This window comes from Anopheles merus, chromosome 2L (assembly GCF_017562075.2).
Source record: "Anopheles merus strain MAF chromosome 2L, AmerM5.1, whole genome shotgun sequence".
Classification (NCBI taxonomy): domain Eukaryota; kingdom Metazoa; phylum Arthropoda; class Insecta; order Diptera; family Culicidae; genus Anopheles; species Anopheles merus.
In genome coordinates, this window is record NC_054083.1 from 3,853,948 (window position 1) to 3,879,923 (window position 25,976).

The 25,976-nt window shown below is 37.4% G+C and overlaps 2 protein-coding genes across 3 annotated transcripts in view; one reads left to right on the forward strand and one right to left on the reverse strand.

Annotated features, from left to right (window-relative positions):
- Nucleotides 1-25,976, forward strand: part of LOC121591975 — a 234,985-nt gene that overhangs the window by 80,578 nt on the left and 128,431 nt on the right. For both annotated transcript variants that reach the window (XM_041913110.1, XM_041913109.1), the window contains exons 6-10: nucleotides 3,766-3,948; nucleotides 4,022-4,180; nucleotides 4,246-4,455; nucleotides 4,524-4,677; nucleotides 4,744-4,914. In XM_041913110.1, the coding sequence (XP_041769044.1) occupies nucleotides 3,766-3,948; nucleotides 4,022-4,180; nucleotides 4,246-4,455; nucleotides 4,524-4,677; nucleotides 4,744-4,914 (877 nt within the window). The remainder of the gene's footprint in view (nucleotides 1-3,765; nucleotides 3,949-4,021; nucleotides 4,181-4,245; nucleotides 4,456-4,523; nucleotides 4,678-4,743; nucleotides 4,915-25,976) is intronic.
- LOC121591981 (mucin-5AC-like) lies at nucleotides 1,181-3,318 on the reverse strand. Its single transcript, XM_041913119.1, has 3 exons — nucleotides 2,384-3,318; nucleotides 2,180-2,326; nucleotides 1,181-2,102 (listed from the first exon to the last, which is right to left on the reverse strand). Exons 1-3 carry the CDS (start codon nucleotides 3,198-3,200, stop codon nucleotides 1,294-1,296), a joined length of 1,773 nt encoding a protein of 590 aa, XP_041769053.1. The 5' UTR covers nucleotides 3,201-3,318; the 3' UTR covers nucleotides 1,181-1,293.

A 25,976-nucleotide genomic window follows, 5' to 3' on the forward strand; every position in this document is an offset into this window, starting at 1 on the left:
CAAATACAATTGTTTGATCCGTATATATATATAGGAAAAATATGAATCAAACTATTATTGATCTTTATTTTCATAAAAGAGGGACGGATGATTGATAGTTATATTCTTTGTTTTGTCCATGTGCCATCATGTTATTCGGTAAAAAACAAGTGCGGCCTAAACCATACACGTTAGTCGATGTAAACAACCGTGCAAAACTGCCATAATTACACTCGTCTGCCTCGTTTTTTTTCGTATTTTATCAAACCCACCTCCCGTTATAGTTCTATTGCTCCTTGACTGCTAGTATGATTTTTTTTCCTATATATATACGGAGCAAACAATTATTTTTGACTTTATTTTAGAGAAGAAAAAGACAAAACAAAAAAACTTTAGAGCAATAAATGAATAAGACTCTGTTTTTACTCGTGAGCTGTTTTTAAAAATAAATCATCGCTAATATCCGGAGATTAAAGCGCTTCAGAATACTTCCGACTATTACAACTACTCCAACGGCTCCAACTGGCTCCGTCGGCTTCGACGGCACCGACGGCCCCAACGGCTCCAACCGGCTCCGTCAGCTCCAACCACCCATTCCGGTTACCCATCACTAGTCGGTACCTGGGCATTGCATGCCCCCAAAGGATATTGGCTCGAAATCGTTTGTCCTCATCTGCTCGACGTAACGCCTGATATTGTGGATTTGAGTGTGATCAACTGTGTTGAAAGATTATGTGTGTTAGTAAAAAGGCCTTTTTTCTATCAACGAATGATGGCTTAAAGTTAATTTTACATTCATAGCTTTGGTTTTTGATGAAAAACGAACGGTAATTTTATGTGACATTGTTTTGTGCTACATCGGAATTTTCAAGTATAAAATGGCTACAAGACACTACACACATCGGAAACGTTATTTTCCGGTGAAACTTAATTAACGCAGCATAAAAGCCGCATCACAGTTGATTTTAAAGGGCTTTGTTTAAATTCCCCTGAACTGGTGCAGTTTAAGGGAAGTTTAAGGCGCCTGACTAAGGAAAACTGCTCGAATTCTTGATCAAACGTGCTCGAAAATGTGAATTCGGATAGCACACACTTATAAAACAACTTTAGTTAAACAAGTTAAACAAGTAAATTGAATAATTTAAATAAATGCTTTTTGGGATTATAATCGCAGAGCACAATTATAAGATAAGACAACGAATTTTTTGTTTGAATGCCAATTCATGACTGGTTTAATGCATGGGTTATTTATTGCTGAACATAAGTTGAGAAAAAGTTAAAAGTAAAACTGTTTTTGTTTATGAATGACTTTGATTATCCGTGTCTATGTCCACCAGCTCGAAATCCAGCCCCAAAACCTGCTTGAACCACGCCTCTTAGAGGTCCTTGCACACGGATCCCTGATCTAATTCCACCTTGAGTTCTACCAGATACACTGGAATGGGCATGTCCTAAACCGGCTCCAAACCCGGCCTGTATGCTTCCTCCTAAAGGACCCTGCAGTCGAATGCCAGCACCGATACTAGCTCCAGGCATTCGGTTGCTTATACCACCTCCAAAACCAGCTTGAAATCCTCTACCAAGGGGTCCACGAATACCAATGCCAAATCCAAATCCACCACGCAGTCCTCGATTGCCTCCAACTTCCACAGAAGACTGATGGCGTCTCATGCATCCACCAGGACGTCCTCCACCAGTTTGTACAGGAGCTGACGTCGGTTGAATTGGAATAGCCGGTGGTTGTGTTGTTGATGTAATTGTTGTTATGCTTGAAATTTGCTGCAAAATTTGTTGCATCAAAAGCAGTAAGCTTTGATTCGAGGCTGATATTAAAATAAACTGTCCGTTTATGTTGATAATAATAGAAATAGAATTCGATCCGCTATTGGGTGCTGATGTGGTAGATGTGGTTGAAGTAGCTGCGGAACCCAAAGTTGTAGTTGTCGCCAAAGCTGACGCAGTACTCGTAGTCGTAACTGGAGTGACAACAGTTGTCGTAGTAGTTGCAGTTACAGGAATTACGGAGGTGGTTGAAATTGCTGTCGATGTAGTCGATCCACTGTTAAGACTTTGAATGATCGCTGCAATCGTAGCTGTATCAGCAGCATCAACAGTAATGATAGCTAAAAAATATATAGTTAAAATAAAAAAATGATACATTGTTATTTCAAACACTTTCTATTAACTATATAATACATACATCCACCAATGTTGAATGATACTGTGCTTCCAAAGGATGGTGCTGCTGTGGTTGTTGTACTCATAGCAGTAGTAGTCGAAGAAGCAGCTAGGACAGCGTTGATAGCATCTATAGTTGCTTGATCATTTGCATTTATAGTTATAATGTCTAATCAAAAAGAATAGTTATTATTTTCTGCATAAAAACAGGTACATTATTACGTACTTCCATTAATGTTGAATGTTACAGTTCCTGTGGGGGCCGATGTGACTGTCGTTGTTGGTGCGTTAGTAGTTGTGGCTGGAGCAATTGTCGTCGTTGTTGTCGTTGTTGTTGCTGTTACCGTGGTCGTGGCTGCAGCGGTTGTGGTAGTGGGAACAGCCGTTGTGGTGGTGGGAGCAGCAGTGGTCGTGGTAACGGCAGCAGTAGTTGTAGTGGCACCTCCACTTCCACTAAGAATACCAGTACCAAGAAGACCACTAGTAGCTCCTATACCTGTTCCTAACAGTCCGCTGGTAGTCCCCGTTCCAAGTATTCCAGTTCCAAGAACACCACTAGTAGCTCCAAGACCTGTTCCAAGCAGTCCACTGGTAGTTCCTGTTCCGAGTAGTCCAGTTCCAAGAACACCACTAGTAGCTCCTATACCTGTTCCAAGCAGTCCACTGGTAGTTCCTGTTCCGAGCAGTCCTGTTCCAAGAACACCACTAGTAGCTCCAAGGCCTGTTCCAAGCAGCCCACTGGTAGTTCCTGTTCCAAGTAGTCCAGTGCCTAGAACCCCGGTTGTTGCTCCTAAACCAGTTCCTAATAATCCACTAGTTGTTCCCGTTCCTAGTATACCAGTTCCAAGAACTCCTGTAGTAGCACCGAGGCCAGTTCCTAATAATCCACTTGTGGTACCACTCGATAGTACACCAGTTCCTAGCAAACCGGTAGAACCTCCAACGCCAGTTCCGAGCAAGCCTCCACCACCTCCCAACAGTTGTGGTTTGGCTTGCAATGGAATACAAATTCCCAGCAAGATCAATGTAAAAGTTAGTCGCATGTTTCCTAAGTCCGTTCGTTCGATCCGTTTGTTTTAGTTGAATAGGTAACCGTCGGACGTAACGATCTACGGGTACAAGGAAACAAAGTTAGTTTTGTACTGAGTACCGCTCAATATAAATTTGCTGTATATATACAAAAACTCTATTTGGTGAACCGAGTTTCAATAATATACACTAAACAAATGTTCTTTTTATATTGAAATGAACCATTTCAATGCCAGCGATTGTGTGATTGTCGCCTTATCCGGGTCGTTCACAAAGAAATGTTTGTACGCAAATGAAGCAAATTAAACAGACCTATGAATACGTTAAAAACAATGCAGTCATGAATAGTAAAGTAAACAAAGTGTTATTTACCTAATTTATCTAAATTGACGATCGAAATACTACTATTACATAGCACGCAGAATTTCTGTAATGATAAATTTAACAGCATACGAATATTATTTTTATGAACTTTTGCATTTTTTAGTTTTTAACGTTGACTTCGAATTTATGATTAAACAGAAATTTTGCGATTATGTACATATAATTATTATAATAACAAAGAGTTTGATCTTTCAGTCAATTGTCCAGCAGTACCCTGACGATCATCGCCGAAAGTTCCTTTACCAGCTTATCAGCCGTGAGCAGCACTTTATTAATGCCATTAATTTTGGTATTGAGCGATTTGTCAATCCACTACGCGAGCGAAAAGACTTAATTTCTCCAAATGATCACAAAATATTGTTTCAGAATATTGATGAGGTTAGCAGGAATAGTATGATGCATTGTGATAAAATTGTAATATCTAATACATCTCTTTATTTTTTCTCGATAGTTATCTCAAATATCAGAGGATATTCTAGAGCAAATAATTCAAGATGACACCGAACCACAAATCCATTTTGCTTCGCGCGTTTATCTGTCCAAAAATACAGCACTTTGTGCGGCTTACAGGAAGTATTGCAATGGATTGAAGAAAGCTGATTGTGTGTTGGTAGGTTATTTTCTCTAGTTACCGTTGAGGATATGATTATAATTGTCTTAAAATATACTCGATAGGTCAATAAATCAAGAAATTCTATCTGTGATTTTATGAAATTCATTACGGAGCCACCGGTACCACGAAAACGTCCAGATCTAACTACGTTCATTCATCGCCCGCTGCAGCATTTTAGAGAAATTTTAAAATTAGTGCAAATGATAGCGTCCCATTGTCGTGTAGATAGCGAAGAACATGCTAATTTTAATAACATCATAAGTGAGTTACAGGTAGGTGTGCTCAATGCAAATATCTGTTCAGAAACCGTGATGTTGATGAAAATATTTTTGTTTTACAGATTGCGTATCGCGAGATAACTGTAGGTGGCGGGCTCATGGAACCAATCGGTGAAGGTCGTCCACTATTGACTCTTCAGGATCTAGAAGCAAGAATGGTGTTCACAAAATGTAAACCTTTTCAATTGGCATCGCACGGACGGCAGTGGATTTTTGGTGCGTAAAATAATGAGTTGATTTCGAAAATTTAACTTTTTATTTTTCCAAATCCCTTTTGTACAGGTGGAGATCTATCCCGTATCGACGGTCGTTCAGTAAAACCCTACTGGACACTTCTGTTCAGTGATATTCTGTTGTTTGCAAAAGTGAGTCGTGACCGTGTACTTTTTATCACGGAGGAACCGATTACACTTTCAACGATTACTGATTCCTGTTTTAATATTCGTAAAAAGAGTAAGTATGCAAAATGGCTAACTACTAAACGATAAACTATCGTATTATGTTGTACTATTTTTTATTTGCCGATTCAAATGTATTTTTTGAGATATTCCTAAACATTTAAGCATTGTTTTTGCTCCTATTTTTGGCAGTTTGTTCCTCTTTTTGGCAGGCTGTGTTACTATTTTTAGCAACGCGAATACTGGTTGGATGATGTTTTAATTAATGCAAATAGTTTGACAAAAATGTTTGAAACGGTTTTACACTCTCACTTCCCTAAGATTGGTGTTGAAAAGTACTTAAGTTATTAATTTTATGTGGCCCATTTTGGTAATTTTGCAGGCAATTTTTACAGTCATCATCAGTCATACGCATTGTAGTGTTCGAATAGTGTTCGAGTTTTAAATGAATATCCAGCAAAATCATGTTTCGGCAGGAGCCCACAGCATTGATCTGGCAAAAATGAACATTTACCGTGTACCTATTTTTGGCAGCATTGAAAGTGAAAAATAACTTGTTTATCGTGATTTTAAAATTCCATACAAGTTAAAATAAATAATACAAGCAAAAAATCTTTAATATTAACAACACTTTCATTAGTTTACTGTTGTGGTTCGCTTGATCTCAAAACCTGCCGAACTATTGATTTACAACAAATCTGCCGAAAAATGTTGAGCTGAGCACAACTTATTTGATGTTTTAGAAAATACACAATTAAATTATGTGAAACTTCGTATATGAATAAGAAATGAGCATGCTTTCACTTCAAAATTTTGTTTTCAGACATGTATTATTGCATTTGTGCAGAATTTAACGTTTTAAGTTACCCTGCTGACAATAGATACACTGCCGAAAACTGGTACAGTTACCCTACTTGTTTTTCGTGATTTTAAAATTCCAAGCGGGAAAGAAAAAAATCTTCAGCCGTAAAATCTTTTATAAGAACCACACATTCATTGTTTTACAGCTGTGGTTCTCTTAATAACGAAACCTGCCGACCTATTAACTGATAGCAAATCTGTCGAAAATGTTGTTCTCTGCACATTTTGATTGATATTTTCAAAAATACGCAAGTAAATGATTTGAAACTTTGTATATGAATAACAAATGGGCATATCTATGTTTAAAAAATATGTGTTGCGACAATTTTCAATGTGTTTTGCATGATTTCACGTTTTAGTTACCCTGCCGAAAACGGGTACAGTAACCCTAATTAGTATTTCGATCCATCAGCAGTAAAACGCTTCATATTTGCGAGAAAAAAAGTAACAGTTTTGATGTAAAATTCATGATTTAAGTTACAATTAATTAATCGCTCTGTTTAGTGTATGTATATAAGTTCTCGCTGCTGTTTCAAAAGAATAATGAATTTTATCATCCTTTATCAATTTTGTCATCAAAACGCATGAATTGCAGCAATCTCAGTTCCATCAACTTGTTTCTGATCCTACTTTTTTTAACGGTATCAGTAAACGATGCGCAGTTCAAGGTGTATGGATGTAATATGTTCGAATTTTTTATACGGTCGCCATGTAATGTGATGATCGTACGTACACGTCGTGGTAGGTCAGTGCTTTACTGTTATGAGCCGGTGTGGAACCAACTGTTTGAAGCGGACTGATTGAACCCTGCAAATGATCGTCCAGGCGATGATGGAAACCCGGAAGGAGTTTCCCTTACTGGAAACGTTGGAGTTAAGAAGGCTTACCTTGGGTAGGGGGACATAACTAAACTCTTGAAATAAGTTGGAAGGCGAATTTTTGGGAAGCATAACGTCTCATCTTGGCAGTCCGAACGTATCTGACTTGCCACGATCGGAATTTGTTTTATTTATACTCAAAATAAGTTAGGGGTTTCGTCGTACATTTGGTTTTGGAATATGTTTTTGTCCTAATTAAATGTTATTATTTCCCTCCTGAATAAAAGAAATATTTTTATTGGTAACAATTTATAAATTTGATTGGTGTGAGGTGTTTGTTGCTTTGCTTATTATGCGTGTTTCGGATGTATTCAAGAAGTGTGTAACAATTGTTTTTATATGAATGGTGTGGCCTGTACTCTTCCGATTGCGTTGCTATGGTATGATTTGATTTAATGAATTTGTTGTAATGAATGTAATGCAATAGTGTGGTTTGGCTTTCCAAAGTGTGTTACAATGAGTCTATAGCTGATAGTGGGGCCCTTCACGATCCTAGTCAGGTTTTTGTATGGAGTTTGACAGTTGAAGCCTGAAATCATGTTAACACTCCATGCAAAACCACACATAAAACAAGCCTGCAATTTTCAGTCTAGATTATTCTAGCCTCAAAGCTGAATTAGATTCAAGTACCTGCTCGAAAAATGGTAAAACAAGGTGAAAACTTTTTTTCAAACAAGCTTTTTGGAGGCTTGACGAATACACAAAACACGCTTAAAATCTTCATTCAGAAACAGAAGCGATAAAAACCGCCTTCTAAATTAAAACACCTTGGGATAAGCCCACCTGTATATTATACCCATTTAAATAGCTAACCGAAACAGCATAGGCTGAAATTTCAGTCTCAATTTCAATTTCACGAACTTAAAACGGAGAAGGGCCCCAATGTGGTAATAAGTTCGGTTTAGCAGATATGCTTGATATGCTAGGGATATTAGGAGGTGAAGTGCTTCATTGACATTTCACTTCTAGACATAACAATACATATAAATATGTATATATATGTATATATATGTATATATATAATTATGTTCACGATAGCCCGGAGTAAGTTTTAAAAAAATATTACTGGGGATCTTTATTTGCGAACTGCTAAACTAAGACTGAAGCTAACTTCTGGATTCGGTACTATTTAGCTAGGCTGGTGTTTTCGGTGCTGCCAGGTTTGCCGGTCACGTTGTCGTCCACGTTTATGATGATCATGTTGCCTCGGTCCGTCTGAACATACGACACCACACCTGGTCGTGGGAACCTGCTTCCAGTGGAGTTCCCGTTGGAACCTGACTCCGCGCGTGGAGTAACATCGATGGCTCGCTTGCGACCGTTTTCTTACTCAGCACCTGTATCATAGCGCGTAGCGCATGTGTACATATCTCCTCCCTCCTTAAACGTCGAGCGTCCTCGATCGACTTACCGACGTTTGCAGTGGGATGATGTTGTGAATAGCTTCGGTAGACATTTTCTTCTCTGCATGTTTGGTTTTGTATTTGTAGATGCAAAATGCAGTTATAAGAAAGCCTGTTAGAACAACAATTAATATCCCTCCTGCAATTGTATGCGTGCGTAAGCAGAGTGTTATTGTATGGAGTTGATGTATGTTACTAATATGCATTGTGTGCAGATCTTGTATACTTGGCTTGTTTAGAGTTATTCCTGTTTTGCTGCCAGTTAAGGGTAGGAAGTAGTCTTCTTGGTCTAACACATCAATATGCGCAGAAAATGTGCTATTTAAGATTTTTACGGTGCAATTGCCGGTTTCAATTAGTGTGGGTACTGCTATTATTTGGCTGTTTGAACATGAATCAATGACTGGCACGCCAAAGGTGGTATCGATTAGAATGACTCCTGGTTTCATTCCTCGTATTATTATTCCTCATATGCTCGGAGCTCGTGGTGGTGGTACATTTAGATGGATGATTTCTGATGATATTTGAGATACACTCGTCGTTTAGCGGTTGTGGGTTGTTGCAAATCGTGCACTCTTCGTTTACATTGAAAATGGTGTTTTTATGCTTGGCTACAAATTTTACATCCGTCTATTCTTCTATGTCTTCTACATTTGTACAATGTTATCAATGTTCAGGATAAGATTTACTTGTTCTATTTAAGTTTTTACGACTTTTATCTGATTATTCATTTGATTTTCGATTTTTATTTTTTTAGAGTTTGTGTAATTTTGTTTACTGATTTTTCTATTTCGGAATTAATTCTAACTTGAGCGTTAATGTTGGATATGGTTTTGTTTTCTGAATGTTCTAAATTCTGAATGTTCTAAGTGTTTTCTGATCTACGATTTCCTGCGATTATTTTTATAATTGTTCTTAAACCATTTATTATGCCTCTCTTTTGTTTTCTAGGTCTTTTATTTCCTTATTATTATTATTATTTTTTTTTTTAGCTGATAGGATTTTATAGTCTAAGGTGTCCTTAAGATGGTTGGTTAGGCTAATATTATTGGCTAAATTCTGAATATTGTTAAGGCTAGTCTCTATAAATTGTTGCTGTTATAAGTTTTGAATTTGTTAAAACTATTATGAGGAAATGAATCATTCCAAATTTCATTTTTATAATATTTTTATAAGTTTTTTTTTATAATATTCAGCTGTGATTTCCGTAAGGATGAGAAAGAATTTAAATGGTGTGTTAGGTTTTTCGTTTCCTTTTCAATTTTGATTTGTGAATTTTTCTTCCATTACGGTCTAAAATATTTGTAACTAGGTTATCGAAAACTTTCGTTTCACGATACCTTTCTTCGTGTTTTAAATTATTTCTTTTCCTTTCGAAGATCGTGTCATTGTCTTTGAATAGTTCTGGTTCTTCTCGTGTTTTGTTTGATTTTTCTATGTATTTTGATTTTTTTTCTTTTTGTTTTGTGGCATACACTCTATAAAGTTCCTCTTTTTGTTTGATTCTTTCTTGAAGGTCCTCAGGGATAGGATCTTCTTTTTTGAAGCCGAAAAATAGTTCTTTAGGGGATATGTTTGTTTGAGAGTGTATAGAATCATTGAAAATTGAGACTGCCAAATTAATTTTTGAAGTAGTTGATAATTTTTTTGTAGAATCTCGTAGTGAGATTATGTTGTGCAATTCTCTTATTGTTCTATGGACAATTTCTATTGTTCCATTAGAAGAGGATTGACGAACACTTGTATAATGGAATTCTACATTATTTTCTTCAAGAAATTGTTTGATTGTGGTGGATTTAAACGAACATTCTTGGTCCATCACAAGCAAACAAGGTCTTCCAACGTTAGCGAAGAATTGAGTTAGTGCTTTTAGTATATGTATAGCGTTTCTTGATTGTAAAGGAATCGCCATGGTTAGTCTTGAGAACTTATCGCAAAGGGTTAGAAAATGTTTATCACTAATTATAAAGATGTCCATATGAACGATTTCCAAAGGTTTTTTAGGAGTGGCAGTAATTTGATATTTTTGTTTATATGGGCGTCTTTCATATTTAGCTTTTTGACATATTTTGCAAAAGTTAATAAATTTAGTAATTTTAGTTTTCATGTTTGGAAAATAATATTTTCTAGCAATATGTAGCTTGGTCTTAATAATTCCTCTATGGTTTGCATTATGTTGTCGTTCAATAATCAAATCCTGGTCAATTTCATCAGTTACATCTTCTAAAATTGTTTTTGTCCAAAATAGTTTGATCGATTTTGCGCGAGAGAAATAGTTTTTGTAGATAATTTGTAAGTTTTGTAAGATTTTTTCACTGCAACAAATGCCGGTAACACATTTGGGAGATGCATATTCTTTGATTATGTTGATCAACATAGCTGGTCCACAAAGGGGTGTTTTTACAGGGTTTCTCACGATTTATTGGTTGGTTCCCATCATTTTTTGGTGGGTTCCCATATTTTTTTGGTGCGTTCCCACGATTTTTTGGTCGTTTCCCAGAATTTGTTGGTCCAATTGTATTGATATCCAATCGAAAAATACCAATAAATTATGGGAACGAACCAAAAATCTATGGGATACGACCAAAAAATCGTGGGAACGCACCAAAAAATCATGGGAACTGACCAATAAATCGTGGGAAACCCTGTATTGTTATTCTATGATAATTTCCGAAAAGTGTAATTGCTTCTCGAGAATCATTATTATTTTCTTCTAGTATTATTTGATTTCTAAATTCATTTAGTGGTTTTTCAGTTGCTGGGATGAATTCGTCATCATTAGTATCTGCTGAGTGTTGCGTCATAGTGTCAGTATTGTTAGAGGCAGTATTTGCATTTAATTCGGATGTTAAAGCAGGGGTTTCCGTTATGCGGGATAGTGCATCTGCATTTCCATTAAGAGTACCTTTTTTATACTTAATTTCAAATTCGAATTCTTCCAAGGCAAGTTTCCAATGAAGAAGTCTTCTATTTAAATCATTTTTCTGTCTTAGCCAAACAAGAGGTTTGTGGTCAGTTCTTATTTCAAAAACTGTTCCAAAAATGTACGGTCGGAAATGCTTGGTTGCCCAAACAATGGCGAGTAGCTCTTTTTCGGTAGCTGAATAGTTGCACTCTGTTTCATTAAGCGTTCTAGAAGCGTAAGCGATTGGGTGTTCCTTACCATCTTCGAATTTTTGTGAAAGTACAGCGCCAAGGGCGAAATCACTTGCGTCTGTTTCTAAAATGAATTTTCTGCTAAAATCAGGATATTTTAAAATTGGATCAGTAGTGAGCATTTGTTTACAATCGTTGAAACAATTTATAAATTCGTCATTATGTGTTATTTTAGAACCTTTCTTAAGACATTTTGTGAGGGGTTTGGTCAGTTTTGAAAAATCTTTTATGAATTTTCTGTAATAACCAAGGATTCCTAAGAAGCCTTTAATGTGGGTTGTTGTTTTTGGTATGGGCCAATGCAATATTTTTTCTATTTTGTTTGGATTGGGTTTGATGCCATCTTGAGTTACAATGTGTCCTAAGAATTCACACTCTTTTCTTAAAAATTCACATTTGTCTAATTGAACCTTTAAATTTGATTCAATTAATTTTTTCAACACTTTATTCAAATTGTCCAAATGTTGTTGGAGTGATTTACCAAAAATAATAATATCATCTAGATATACGAGACAGTTTCTTCCTACAAGGTCACCTAAAATATTATTCATGGCCTGTTGAAAAGTAGCAGGTGCGTTTTTCAAGCCAAAGGGCATTCGTATAAACTCGAAGTGTCCTTTTTCTGTGCTAAAAGCTGTTTTTGGTCTATCCTTTTTATCAACTTCAATTTGATGAAAGCCGGATTTTAAATCAAGTGTAGTGAAGTACATGCTTCTACCTAACTTGTCTAAAATTTCTTCTATATTGGGAATAGGGTATCGATCATCGATCATTTTTTCATTCAATTTTCTATAGTCAACCACGATGCGCCATTTCTCTTTTCCACTTGCATCTGATTTTTTAGGGACTATCCAGATTGGGGATGTCCATGGGGATATAGAATGTTGGATAATACCGTCAGCAATCATTTCTTCGATTTGCCTATTCACTTCTGCTTTATGAATATTGGGGTATCTATAAGTTTTTGTATGAATGGGTATATCGTCTTTAGTTTTTATTCGATGTCTAATAGCGGTGGTGCATGAAAGTTTTTCTTTTTCTTGATGGATGATGCCTAGATTTTGTTTAAGAATTTCGAAAAGTTTATGTTTTTCTTCTTTGTTTAAATGATCGGTGCGAATTAAATTTTCGAGATTTGCTATGTAATTTTGCGGATGGTCATTATATGGGTGTGTGCTCATATGATTTATTTCGATCATTTTGTCTGATTCATATGTTTTTGCTGGTTTAGTCCAATGAAATGTTAATGTGTCGCCGTAATTCCTGGCAAGAACTTTAGCATATCCTTGTTTTGCTTTATAAACGCCTGAAGGAATTATTGCATCTTTTATTTGAATGTCTTTCGGAAGAAAAATGTTTCCTTTTGTTTGAGAAACAGGAAGCTTTATAATTTGAGAATTATTAGCATTTAATGTAATTGAAGGGGGTTCTAATGTTCTTATTTCTAAGTCGATTGTACGATCTGGTAGAATAAGTTTATGATTTTTTGTATCAATTAGTGTTTCCATATCGGAGAGTGATTCGTATCCGAGTATTCCGTCAAAATAATTATGACATTTGAAAAGGTAAAATTTTAATTTTTTATCTAGAATGGTTATGAATGTGCATTCTTGTGATTTGAACTTACCATTTTTATTTTTTATGGTGATTGTTTCGCATTTCACTCTTTGAGTTAGTGGAATTAATTCTGGATTTAAAAAGTTTTTGTTCGCTCCGCTGTCTACTAAAAGTTTGATGTTTGAGTCATTTAATTTTGTTGTGTAAAAGGGTAGTCCGTTAATTGCGTTTAACTCGGTGGGTTTAGGTTTGCAGTAATTTGAAAATTTACATCTTCTTCATTATCGGTTTCTTCGTCTGAATCGGATTCTTCTGATATTGTTTTTCCGTCATCTTCTTCGGCTGTATGCGAGAAAATTTTGTTTCTCATATTGGACCGTAAGGATTGATCGACGTCCATGGGAACAATTTTTGTACGATCTGAAGATGGTTTCATGTTATTGAACGGTCTATTTTCAAGGTGTTTAGGTTGTGAAAATGTATTATCCCTTTTTACATTTTTATCGACACTAGGATGTTTTTCGAACCCATTATTGGTGTTTGATTTAGTTCTTTCAGCGTTTTGGAATCTGCATAGAAAGGCGTAAGATGATTCCAAGTCTTCTGGTTGTGCGGTTTGAGCATATCCAAAATATGTTTTGCTCAGACCATTTATGAACGCAGCGAGGCATTCTTGTTCTAAAAACAGGTTAATTGCCTCCCAATGTGAAGCGTATACCGTATTCTGTCTTGCTTCTGATTTCATATTGATCAAAATTTCTTTTGTTTTTCTATAGTGAAGGCTCAAAGATTCGTTTTGTTTTAGGTTCCACAATTGTGTTTGATACGTTGCGATATTGTTTCGATCGCCATAAACGTTCTGCAAAATATCTGCGACTTCATCAAAAGTAGTAGGGTTTCCGTTCACACAAATAGTATCACGTGCTTTGCCCTCTATCTTATTAATTACGGTCTGTTCGTAGACACTAAATATTTCTGGTGCCACATTGTTTTTGAAGAGGTCTAGTGTTTTTTTAACTGTTGTTAACCAACCGATTAACTGTTTTTTGTTTCCGTCGAATCCGGGAATGATTGGATCCTAATTGGATCCGGGATACGAAAATAGTCAGCACTGCGACTCGAGGTCGTTGGCTGTTGTTGTTGTTGGAAGCGTTGTAAACTATCGTTTTCCGCTTGGAGTGTGTTAACGCGTTCCTCTAACAAGCGCATAGATTCAATCAATGCGTGTATATTTTGTTCCATTTTCACTGGAATTTTCTTGTCCCTAGTGAATTTCAAAGAACAAACTTTTGGGAAAGGGGTATATTTTGGCATTCAATGATAAAAATTGTTTGTTGCCTACCGCCTTTTTATTATAAGAGTGGGGAACTTATGCTTTAGGATGTAACTCACCTTTTTTATCCACGTGTCGGGGAATTAGGGTTTTCCGTTACCTGTCCTTTGCTTTGTCCTTCCTTTTCTTCTTTGGTCGCTCGTTGTCCACGGATTGGGTCAGCGATTGTCGTTCCTTTTCTTCTTCGGTCGCTCGTTGTCCACGGGTTGGGTCAGCGATTGTCCTTCCTTTTCTTCTTTGGTCGCTCGTTGTCCACGGATTGGGTCAGCGATTGTCCTGCGTTGATTAGTTTACCCAGTAACGCTGGCTGGGGAGTCTTGCCGCTAGCTTTTGTTCGAATGTTCTCTTCCAATTCTAAATAGTTGAAACCAACCGTTCGTGCACTTGTTCTTACACTTTATGAAATAATGAAATTCACGCGATCGTCACGAGTCAACCACGGATCGGGCGATGGAGCAAAGTCCGGGCGATACACAGATTTATTTCCGTTATTTCACTGCACTGTACTTGAAAACTTGTCACTGAACGTGAATTGGGCCTAGCCGACTGCGCCAATTATGTTCACGATAGCCCGGAGAAAGTTTTAAAAAAATATTACTGGGGATCTTTATTTGCGAACTGCTAAACTAAGACTGAAGCTAACTTCTGGATTCGGTACTATTTAGCTAGGCTGGTGTTTTCGGTGCTGCCAGGTTTGCCGGTCACGTTGTCGTCCACGTTTATGATGATCATGTTGCCTCGGTCCGTCTGAACATACGACACCACACCTGGTCGTGGGAACCTGCTTCCAGTGGAGTTCCCGTTGGAACCTGCGTGGAGTAACATCGATGGCTCGCTTGCGACCGTTTTCTTACTCAGCACCTGTATCATAGCGCGTAGCGCATGTGTACATATCTATATATATATATATATATATATATATATATATATATATATATATATATATATATATATATATATATATATATATATATATATATACTGTTGATGTGGTGTACTGTTGATATATATATATATATATATATATATATATATATATATATATATATATATATATATATATATATATATATATATATATATATATATATATATATATATATATATATATATATATATATATATATATATATATATATATATATATATATATATATATATATATATATCAACAGTACACCACATCAACAGTATATATATATATATATATATATATATATATATATATATATATATATATATATATATAAATATATATATATATATATATATATATATATATATATATATATATATATATATATATATATATATATATATATATATATATATATATATATATATATCGGCAACGTATGATGGCAATAGCTATGGTAGGATTATCACCTGAGCTAGCATTTGTTTACATCGACGATATAATCCTTACAGGGTGCAGTGCACAACACCATATAAGTAACTTAAGTAAGGTTTTTAACAAATTAAGAAAATGCAATCTTAAGTTTAATCCAGAAAAATGCTGCTTCTTTAAAACAGAAGTAACCTATCTAGGTCACAAAATAACAGACAAAGGTATATACCCGGATGACACAAAATACGAAATAATAGAAAAATATCCTGTACCCAAAAATGCAAATGATGCCAGACGCTTCGTAGCATTTTGTAATTATTACAGAAAGTTTGTACAAAACTTTGCAAAAATAGTTAAACCTATTAATAACCTTATTAAAAAGGACGTAAAATTTGATTGGACCAAAGAATGTCAGGAAGCTTTTGAAAAACTTAAACAAAGTTTACTCTCACCAACAATACTACAATATCCCGATTTTACAAAACAGTTCATTATAACAACTGATGCATCGGATACAGCATGTGGCGCTGTATTGTCTCAAATGACTGACGAAAACGATTTACCAGTGGCATTTGCCAGCAAAAGTTTCACGCCAGGGGAGAAAAACAAACCAATAATAGAAAAAGAACTGACAGCGATCCATTGGGCAATCAATTACTTTAAACCATATATATATGGTCGAAAATTCATTGTAAAAACAGACCACAGACCATTAGCATACGTTTTTGGGATGAAAAATCCAACATCTAAGCTAACTCGTATGGGATTAGATCTAGAAGAATTTGACTTTGACGTACAGTTCTTAGCAGGGAAAGCAAACGTAGCAGCGGACGCGTTGTCTAGAGTAGTTATTACCTCAGATGAACTTAAAGCTCAAATACCAACAAACATAATGTTAGCAACAACTAACAATATACAAAATCTTAAATCAACAATCCTCATGGTTAATACCAGAGCAATGGTTAAACAAAAAGAGGCTAAAAAAGTAACACCTCATAAACCCATCGATACCAGGTCCGATCAACCAACGATGTGGACAACGGCTACGCCATCCAAAACAAGGAAGCTTCTAAAAATTAGAACAAGCATTTCCGACAACAATATAACATTTGAAGTGTGCAACAGCACTTACAAGAAAGTCCTAGGGAAAGTTAACGCGAAAGCAGAAAAAAATGGAAGTCAAGCTTTAGAGCTTGCTCTTCTCAACATTTGCAAAATCGCCAATAACTACAAAAACAAAAAGCTAGCCTTGTCTCTACACGACCAAATATTTACACAGTACTCTCATCAAACCCTTAAAGAAATCGCCAACAGAGTGATTGACAAGTATGAATTCATACTGTTTACACCACCTAGGTGGGTAGAAACAGAACATGATCGGTTAAGAATAATCCATGATTATCACATGACCCCTTCGGGAGGACACGTAGGCCAATTCAGACTTTACAGGAAAATAAGAGATACTTGCACGTGGAAAAACATGCGCAATGATATCAAAAATTTTATCAATAAGTGTAAAGCATGCTTAGTTAATAAAGTAAACAGACACACTAAAGAACAGACAGTAATTACAACGACGCCTAACAAACCATTTAACGTTATATCTATTGACACAGTTGGACCATTGACAAAGACCAATAACAACTACAGGTACGCAATAACTATACAATGTGACTTGACAAAATATGTTGTAATAATACCTATTCACAATAAAGAAGCAAACACTATTGCAAAAGCATTAGTAGAAAATTTCATATTAACATTTGGAACTTTTATAGAGCTTAAATCAGATCAAGGCTTAGAATACAATAACGAAATCCTTAACAAAATAACAGAAATCTTACAAATTAAACAAACGTTCAGTACAGCATACCATCCTCAAACCATAGGAGCACTAGAAAGAAACCACAGGTGTTTAAATGAATATCTTAGAAGCTTTGTAAATGAGCACCATGATGACTGGGATTACTGGATTAAATTTTACGAATTTTTTTATAACACCACAGAACACACAGACACAGGTTATACGCCTTATGAATTAATTTTTGGCAGAAAAGCAAATCTACCTCAAGAAATTTACCAAAACAAAATAGAGCCAGTATATAATGTTGAACAATATTATAATGAAATGAAATTTAAATTACAGAAATCACACGAAATAGCACAGAAAAACCTTGTGAGCTCTAAAGAAAATAGGCAAAATATACTAAATAAAAATATTAACTCCTTAAAACTTCAGATAGGCGACATTGTTTACTTAACAAATGAAAATAGGAAGAAATTGGTTCCCGTTTATATTGGACCATTTACAGTAACAAATATACAAGAACCAAACTGTACCATAATACACAAAACCACCAACAAATCGTCAACAGTACACAAAAACAGGTTAATTAAATCAAAAGAATAACTTCAATCATTTTATTATTTACGTTATTCTCCTAAAGGGAGGAGGTGTAGCATATCTACTATACAGAACTTATTATAATACACACCATCAGCTATAGACACATTGTAACACACTTCGGAAAGCCAAATCACACTATTGCAACACATTCATTATATTACATCAGCAAATCAATCCACACCATAGCAACATACCTAGACCATACCATCCATAGAAAAAACCATTGAGACATTTATCGAAAACAACCGAAACGCGCAACATAAGCAATTCAAGCGTTACTGCAGCAAAGTGGACAAACAGAGAACGCATAGCAACTTATTGCTAAAAGCGCAGTGTAGGCAATGATCGACGAACGCACTCGTTATTTGGCTAGAACAATTGAAACTTTCCAGAACCTTTGTAAAAACACTAAAAGCGCAGCATAAGCAGAATAACATGCCCGTCATGGGTTCCAGCCCCGAATAGAGCGTTCTCCCATTCGAAGGACTGACTATCCTGCTAATAAGTCACTGAAAGCCAAGCTCACTTCACTAGTAGGGTACAGGCAGGCCTTGACCGACAGCTGTTAAATTGAGGTGTGTCTAGTGTGCATTTGTGTATTTATTAAAGTTTATTAATGAATTTGCATATTCCATACAAACAACATACCCGTCATGGGTTCAAACCCCGAGTGGATCGTGCCTCCATACATAGTACTTTCTTCATACCGACCATCCTGATATGATTAAAAAATATGTCGCTGAAAGACAAGCCCACTGGTGGTAGAGGCAGGACTTGACCAGCGACTGTAATTGTGCCAAAGAAGAAGAGGAAGGAGAAGAAGAAACGATTGTTGAATGAAATGTTGTACAAAGTTGTAAACATTATGCAGGTACTTGTCTGTAGCCTATATGTCCACTTTCTTCTTTTCCGGCGTTACAACTACTGCTCGGTCTTGGCCTGTTGGAGGAGTGTCCAAAACAGACCGACACCATTTTGACCTATCATCTTAAGCTTGAGGTGGAGAATGTAGCCTCTGCAAAAGTCGGTGACTCGAGAATTAAGGCTAAACATGGAATTTACTCGCATCCTACGCGGTCGCGTAGTCCTGTTCTGCCATACATATCCGGGAACTTCTACCAGCGACCTGTAGTCATTCGGATTGACCCGAGAAGCTCAATGTCTGCGTACAGACGGCGTCCACGGGTCTGCCCACGCCTGAATGCATGGCTGATTTCATACGATTCTATCTTCACCATGAGAGGGATAGGATTTATACCCCCAGCGTACCCGAAAGGTATGCATGTTTCACTCACCTGGATCTAAAGGCAACGACAAGGCAAAAGAGACACAGAAAATTTTCCTCATGTCTTCTAGATGCGTTGTCTATGCGTCTCGCTCGGTATCACAGTGGCATACGGCAGGTAAGCAGTACAACTTCAGCTACCTAATACGCATACATGTTATAATTTTGGCGCTTCATCGACAGCAGACGACGCTCGAACGTAGTTCCAAGCACAATCAGATATAATGATTCCGTGGGCACGTCACCCAAAAATATTTGAAACATTTTCTCGGAACGATCCACCCCAATTGTAGATCAAACGGTGATCTCAATGGCCATATCTTACACACCTCTAAACATGATTTATTACACCATTCCTACATTTGATAAACGCACAGTAGAAAAGTGCCTCAAAAGCCTTAAACCTTCTACAGCTTCTGATCCCGATGGCATCCCGAGTTTCATTATCAGTAAATGCTGTCAGTCCCTAGCACCTGTTTTAACAAACATATACAACACATCGCTGAGTTCTGGTATTTTCCCACGCTTATGGAAGTCCTCGTGGATGGTACCAATATTTAAAAAAAGGGGATCGCTCATGTGTTTCAAACTATCGCGGTATCTCATCACTTTGTGCGGTATCAAAAGCTTTTGAGCTTCTGCTTCACGGTCCTATGCTCTCCGCTACATCAAATTACATAATGGACAACCAACACGGGTTGGTACCCAAACGCTCAACATTAACTAACCTCGCTGAATTCGTTAGTTTCTGTAAACGTAATCTGGACTCCGGAAGTCAAGTGGATGCCATTTACACAGATCTCTAAGCTCACAAATAGTTAAATGGATGCATTCCTACATCAAAAAACGCTCATACAAGATCAAGGTAAACGATCATACATCGAGAGGTGCTTGGCACCTCAGGGGTACCTCAAGGCAGGAATTTGGGCACGCTGCTCTTCATTATTTATATAAACGATGTGGGACAATTGCTAGCGGAACACCGTTTTCTTCTGTTTGCCGACGACGTTAAGCTGTTCGCTCCTATCAACGATACCAATGACTGCATCAATCTTCAACGCGCCTTCAACCTGTTTAGCATATGGTGCCGTGATAATGCAATGGTGCTATGTATCGAAAAATGTCGCGTCTTGTCTTTTTACCGTTCTCAATCTTGCACACGATTCAACTACCAGATCGATAACATATCCGTTGAACGCACCGATACATTCCGCAATCTTGGGATCATTCTCGACACGCGTTTAACATTTAACCATCATCTAGAGCAGCTGAGTCAAACTCATTTCATCAGAGGGCCGCAAGTACAGATTTTCAGTGATTCGCGGGCCGCATAGTTGATAATAAAAAATATACCCCAATATTTATATAGTATACTGTTTAAAATCATTATTGTTAAAAAATGACTTTGTATGCTCCTCGCTTCAAATCTGGAATCGTTTCTTATTTACAAATTTGCGATGTTATATTTCATTGTGCTCTTTTTTATTTAAAAAAAGTTTAATAGTACATTAACGTCACATGCAATTTCTTTTATCCTTATTATTAAAATAGGAAAAACAAAATTTTCATTAGTCGCGTTCTCAAACGGCAGGTCTGTTAGAAAATATCGCTCAACCACACTTTTTCACTGAGGTAGGGGAAGTCTAGTTTTTCAAGGAATCCAAGTTATCCATCGCTGGATGAATAAGAAAAATATTGTCCTGCAATTTTTCGGCAGATCAAGAGAAAAATTGTAATATAACGTGTTTAAACATTATTTTTCACAAATTTCCAAGTTCCAAGTGGTGGTATATTCATTTCTTATAACAAAAACTCGTATTATACGAAACATTTTGGTAAATTACGATATTTTTATCTGACGAAGATTCGTGGTGTCTGATCCCACAAAGGTCGGCAAATATTTTTTGGCAGTTGAAGCGTCTTGAATGATTCGCAAATTGAGGAATGGACTTTGTGAGCTAATCTATTAATAAGCTATGTATTGCAGGGCTTCGGCATTTCGATTATTTGAATCCTTAATTTAAATTTCTCTATCTTAAGCGTAATCATTTCATTTTGGTTTTGATTTTTGGGGAGGTTGGAAAGTATATTGATTCATATTGTAGAATGGGGGTACGAATAATTTCAACTTGGTTACAATCGCTTTCAATGTGTCATAAACATTAGATATTAAGGCTGGAAATAGACGAACCGAGATCGTCGCGGTACCGCGAAATTCGCGCCTTGTTTATAACAGTTGTAGAACAGTTGAGCTGTCAAGTCTTCCACGCCTCTAATCGCGCCTGCTGTTTCGCAGAGATACCCAACTTTGGTATTGCTGAGATTTTCGCGGTAGCGAGAACCGATTATTTTTACTTTTTCTGGAGGGTTTGTGTGGAAACTCATGTCGAGAAACGAGTTTTGTATTTTATTTTGCATGAACTATGTGAAATAAATAATTTGATTTGCAAATTGATTAAAAAAATCATCTTAGCACATTCAATCGTCGCCAGACCTCGGATGGTTCGATACACGAACCGCGATTATCTCGCCTACCTGTTAAATTTTAAAACAGAATTGACAGCTCAAGTCATACGCGATTTTCGCGGTATCGCCACGATCTCGGTTCATCTATTTCCAGCCTAACATTTTTATGGTGGCATGGTTATGAAAAAAAAAAAATAGAAGTGGATCCAATCAAACATCAAAAAATTTAACATTCTAAGGTCGCAGCCGTGCAGATCCGTACGAAACAATTCGGAGTCGATTGAAGCCTTTACTCGGCAGTCGGAGGCATTGAGATTGTCAAAATCGGTGAGACCGACCAGAGCCATTTCTGACTGCAAACTAGCCGTGCGACTACCGATGACTTCAACGGTTCCGAATGGCTCTGGACGGCTCTATAGGCTTCGGACGGCAACGAGCGGATCTGTTGGTTTGATTTAACCGGAATCGGAGTCGGAAAAGCTAAGATCGGAAATGGTTTTGAGCCGTGGATGCGATTCCGATAATCTATCACTAGTTGTTGCGAAGTTTCCAAGTGTGTGTATCAAGTTATTTTCATTCCTATTTCGTTTCTTGACAGTTGACATAAATCTGTTTTTCCATATAAGATGTGCAATTGATTCTGCACAAAATTATGCTAATATTCAGAATTTAATCGAAACATAATACGACTGAGGTTGCATTCGATATAATGTTTCTTAAGGGTTTCGGTTGTTCTGTACGTACGTGTAGAATAAGTTTGTTAGATGTTATGGGTACATTAATGTTAATTTCGAAGAATATAGCGACAAAATGACTGTTCTTCTCTAAAAATTTGAATACACTTCGACAAATAGTAATAACAGATTTTTGATTTGCAGTGCTTTAAGCTATTCTCAAAATATTAATGCGGGCCGCATTCAAAATCGACGCGGGCCGCCTGTTTGACACACCTGATCTAGAGAATATAGTGTCCAGAGGGAACCAACTATTGGGTTGGATTATTCGATCAACGCAAGGTTTCCACAATCCTATGACCATAAAAATAATCTACTGTGCCTATGTCCGATCAGAGTTAGAATATGGCAGTACAGTTAGCGACCCCTGCACTGAACAATGGAGTAACCGAATCGAGGCCATCAAAAGAAAAGCGACTAGATATGCTGTAAAACTCTTACCATGGCGACAGGGCGATGTGTTACCGTCATACCATTCCTGGTGTCTGCTTTTAGGGACTCAGACGTTGAAAAAGCGCCGTGAGATAGCTAAATACCTTTTTTATCAGGACTACTCAACCACCACATTGATGCTCCTACTCTATTAGCTACGATATAATTTAACGCGCCATCTAGGAGTCTACCCACTCGTCAATTCCGTCCCTTGTTATAGAACTCGTTTTTTTCAGTCTGATCCTATGTCAGCTATGTGTCGAACTTTCATGAAAAACCATGATTTATTTGATTTCAACATATCACAGAATTTTTTAGAGATAGACTCAGAACGTAATAATCATATTTTCTGTTTTGCTGTTTGGCTGTTTTGGACCTCACGTGTGGACGCAGGCAGTTGGAGCACCAGTTTTCAGTAGCTCTGGCATTTTTCGTGGCAGGCCTGTTGCTTCATACGATCGATGCTCCTTCCCTTCTGTCTCGTGTACATTTTTATGTTCCTTGTCGCACCTTACGGTACCGTTTTCGTCTCCACATACCTATATTTTGTACACGTTTTGCTCGCGATTAGCCATTTTTAATTAGCTATTTCGCTGTTTCAGCTTTTTAGTAGTTAAATAGTGCCTCAGAATTGTTCGAATTCAACCTATCCCTTCCCGTCTACCGATCCCGTCTTCGCTCCTTTGCCTTTTTCATAATCTCCCTCTTTCTCTTTCGATTATTTTTTACTCCTGAATTACTGTACGCTTTAGTAAACAGGTTCAGCCCGGCACTGATTTTCATAAACTTTCCGTTCCGCGGGCATATAGAACGCAAGCAGAGGAATTTGATTCAACCTTGCATGTAGAAAAAATGATTTTTTTCCCATTAATTTCAACTCTACAGGGATTCTCCGATATACGCTATTAATGCGGACCGGAGGCAATAGCGTATCTTGAATTTTAGCGTATGTCGAATTTCTAGGGTTTCAGTCAAATTAAACCTAATTTTCGTATAATTTTGCTTGAAAAGGTAGATTTTAGTGATTAAATTAGTCATTTGATCTGATTCCATCTAAAAATTAGAATGTTAGCACATTTTTAAATAGTTTTTCAAATTCGACCAAAAAGGAATTTATTTTGCCTTCGACATTCGATCAGTGCTGCAAAATGTCACCATCAATATCACAAAAAAAACTGAGTGAAACAAAAACCTAGTCAGCGTCACGTACTCAAATGCGATTATCACAAGTGAAATTCTCAAGTGGTTCTAACGAGTGATATGATTGGTGACAATTTGGGAATCAACTTTAAGTCAATCACTTTTTTATGGAATTTTCTGGACCAGGAGCAGCACTGTAAAATATCACTGTTTCAGTCACCAACGCTCATGTCTGAAACGAAGCTCAAGTCGACTCACGTACACAAGTGCGATGATCAGGCGCAAGATGAACATAGTCGTTGTGACGTGTGACCAGATTGGTGACATTGCAGCAACCACCTCTTGGTCGGTCACTTTGACGTGACTTTGTTTGTCTGTGATCAATTTCGAAATGTCACTGATGCTATAACCAGCACTCGTGATTGAAATGAAATTCATTTCGGTTCACGTACACATGTGCGATGATCAGAGGTAAGACGCACATGGTCGTTGTGGCGTCTGATCTGATTGGTAACCAACTCCTGGTCAATCAGTTTGTCGTGATTTTTTGGTATTTTATTATCGCGATAGACTTAGAACATACGTGGCGCGGGCGAGTGGTGTTTTATTAACCATGTGCATATGATTAGAAGCAGTAATCGGTTCTGCTAGCTGGTCAAATGATCCCGCATCCTACATATATTGCCAGACTCAGTTTGCTGATCCAAACGTTTATGTATGAACTCTCGTAAGCAGTGCACATGCAAGGATTACCGCTTCATAATGTATTTATTAATTACTCTAGAAAAACAGTTTAGACCCACAAACAGCCGGCACCGGAATTTGAGGCAATTTGGAAGAAGGGAAGGAAGAGTCAGTACGACTTTTAGCGGACATTGCCTAAGTTTCTTGTCCAGATGACCAATTTTACGCTGTTCGATGGTAAGGGGAATCCTATGTTAATGGTGATCTCCGGAGGCGGATACACGGGCTGTTGTTGGTAGCAGTGGATAGACGCTAAGTGTCAGCATGCCGTGCCCGTTAGAAAATCCGTACCCGTGCGCGGTGTCAATTGCGCCCAAGGTGGATTATGAAAGGTGCTGGAATTTGGTGGCTTTGTCTAGAGTTAGTGCTTTCGGATATCAAAATAATAAAACCAGGATATAAAACAAAAACTATCTACCTTTTTATCCATCTACAAAACATCTTTTTATATTTGCACTATGGAGAAACTAACAAATTACACGCCTCGTATGCTAAGAATATCACCGATTCGATTAAAATTATTACACTAACAACACAGTGAATGAGGAGGTGCCGCTGAAGTGAGTTCACATCCGAGGAGCTCTGCATGATCGTTTTCCAGCCGAAATCGAACGCCGACGCAAGTACTGGAAAACTGCCTACTTTATCTTTTTGAGTCGACCGGATTCTTAGGCCGGTTCCTTGGCCAGACACTTTACTTCGTTTTGCCAAAATTCTTGATTGGACCGACCATGTAAAAGGCAATCTCTGTCAGTTGGTCGAGTTTGCCGTTCATGAGCATGGTGTAAACCTTGATAATGTTCTCTTTGTTCACCAGCTTGCCGGCATAGCCCGTGAACAATTCTGTGACCTGAAACGCCTGCAATTCGAAACGCTGGAAACGGCGCATCATGCGCATAGCACATCATATTATGCGCGCATTACAACACAGCGCTTAAAGTACGCGACTGTGCGGAAAGTTTTACGTGGACGTGGAAAAAATGGAGACCAAACCCCAAGTGCTCAAAGAGCGGACAGGGCTCAAAAACTCAAAGCGCATAGCACGTTAAAAGCACAAAAAGCGCACCGTTCTCGTAGACCAAACTGTGCGAAAAGTGCTAGCACAATGCAATATGTGCAACACTACGAACAGCTCATTCATTGCCAGGATGGGAATTATTTCCTGGAGCGTCCTGTAGTTCTACAGGATCCGCTGCACGCCACGGTAAATGTTACAATGCTCAGTGTCGGTAATGTTTTGGGTCCATTATACGCGATATCGAATCCAGTGGATTCACAGCCAAGTAGATGCTTATTTCGATGATAGCATGCAACAGCATGGTGACATCAAAGCGAGCAAATGTGGTAGTCAAAACTGGATCGGTCAGAGAATC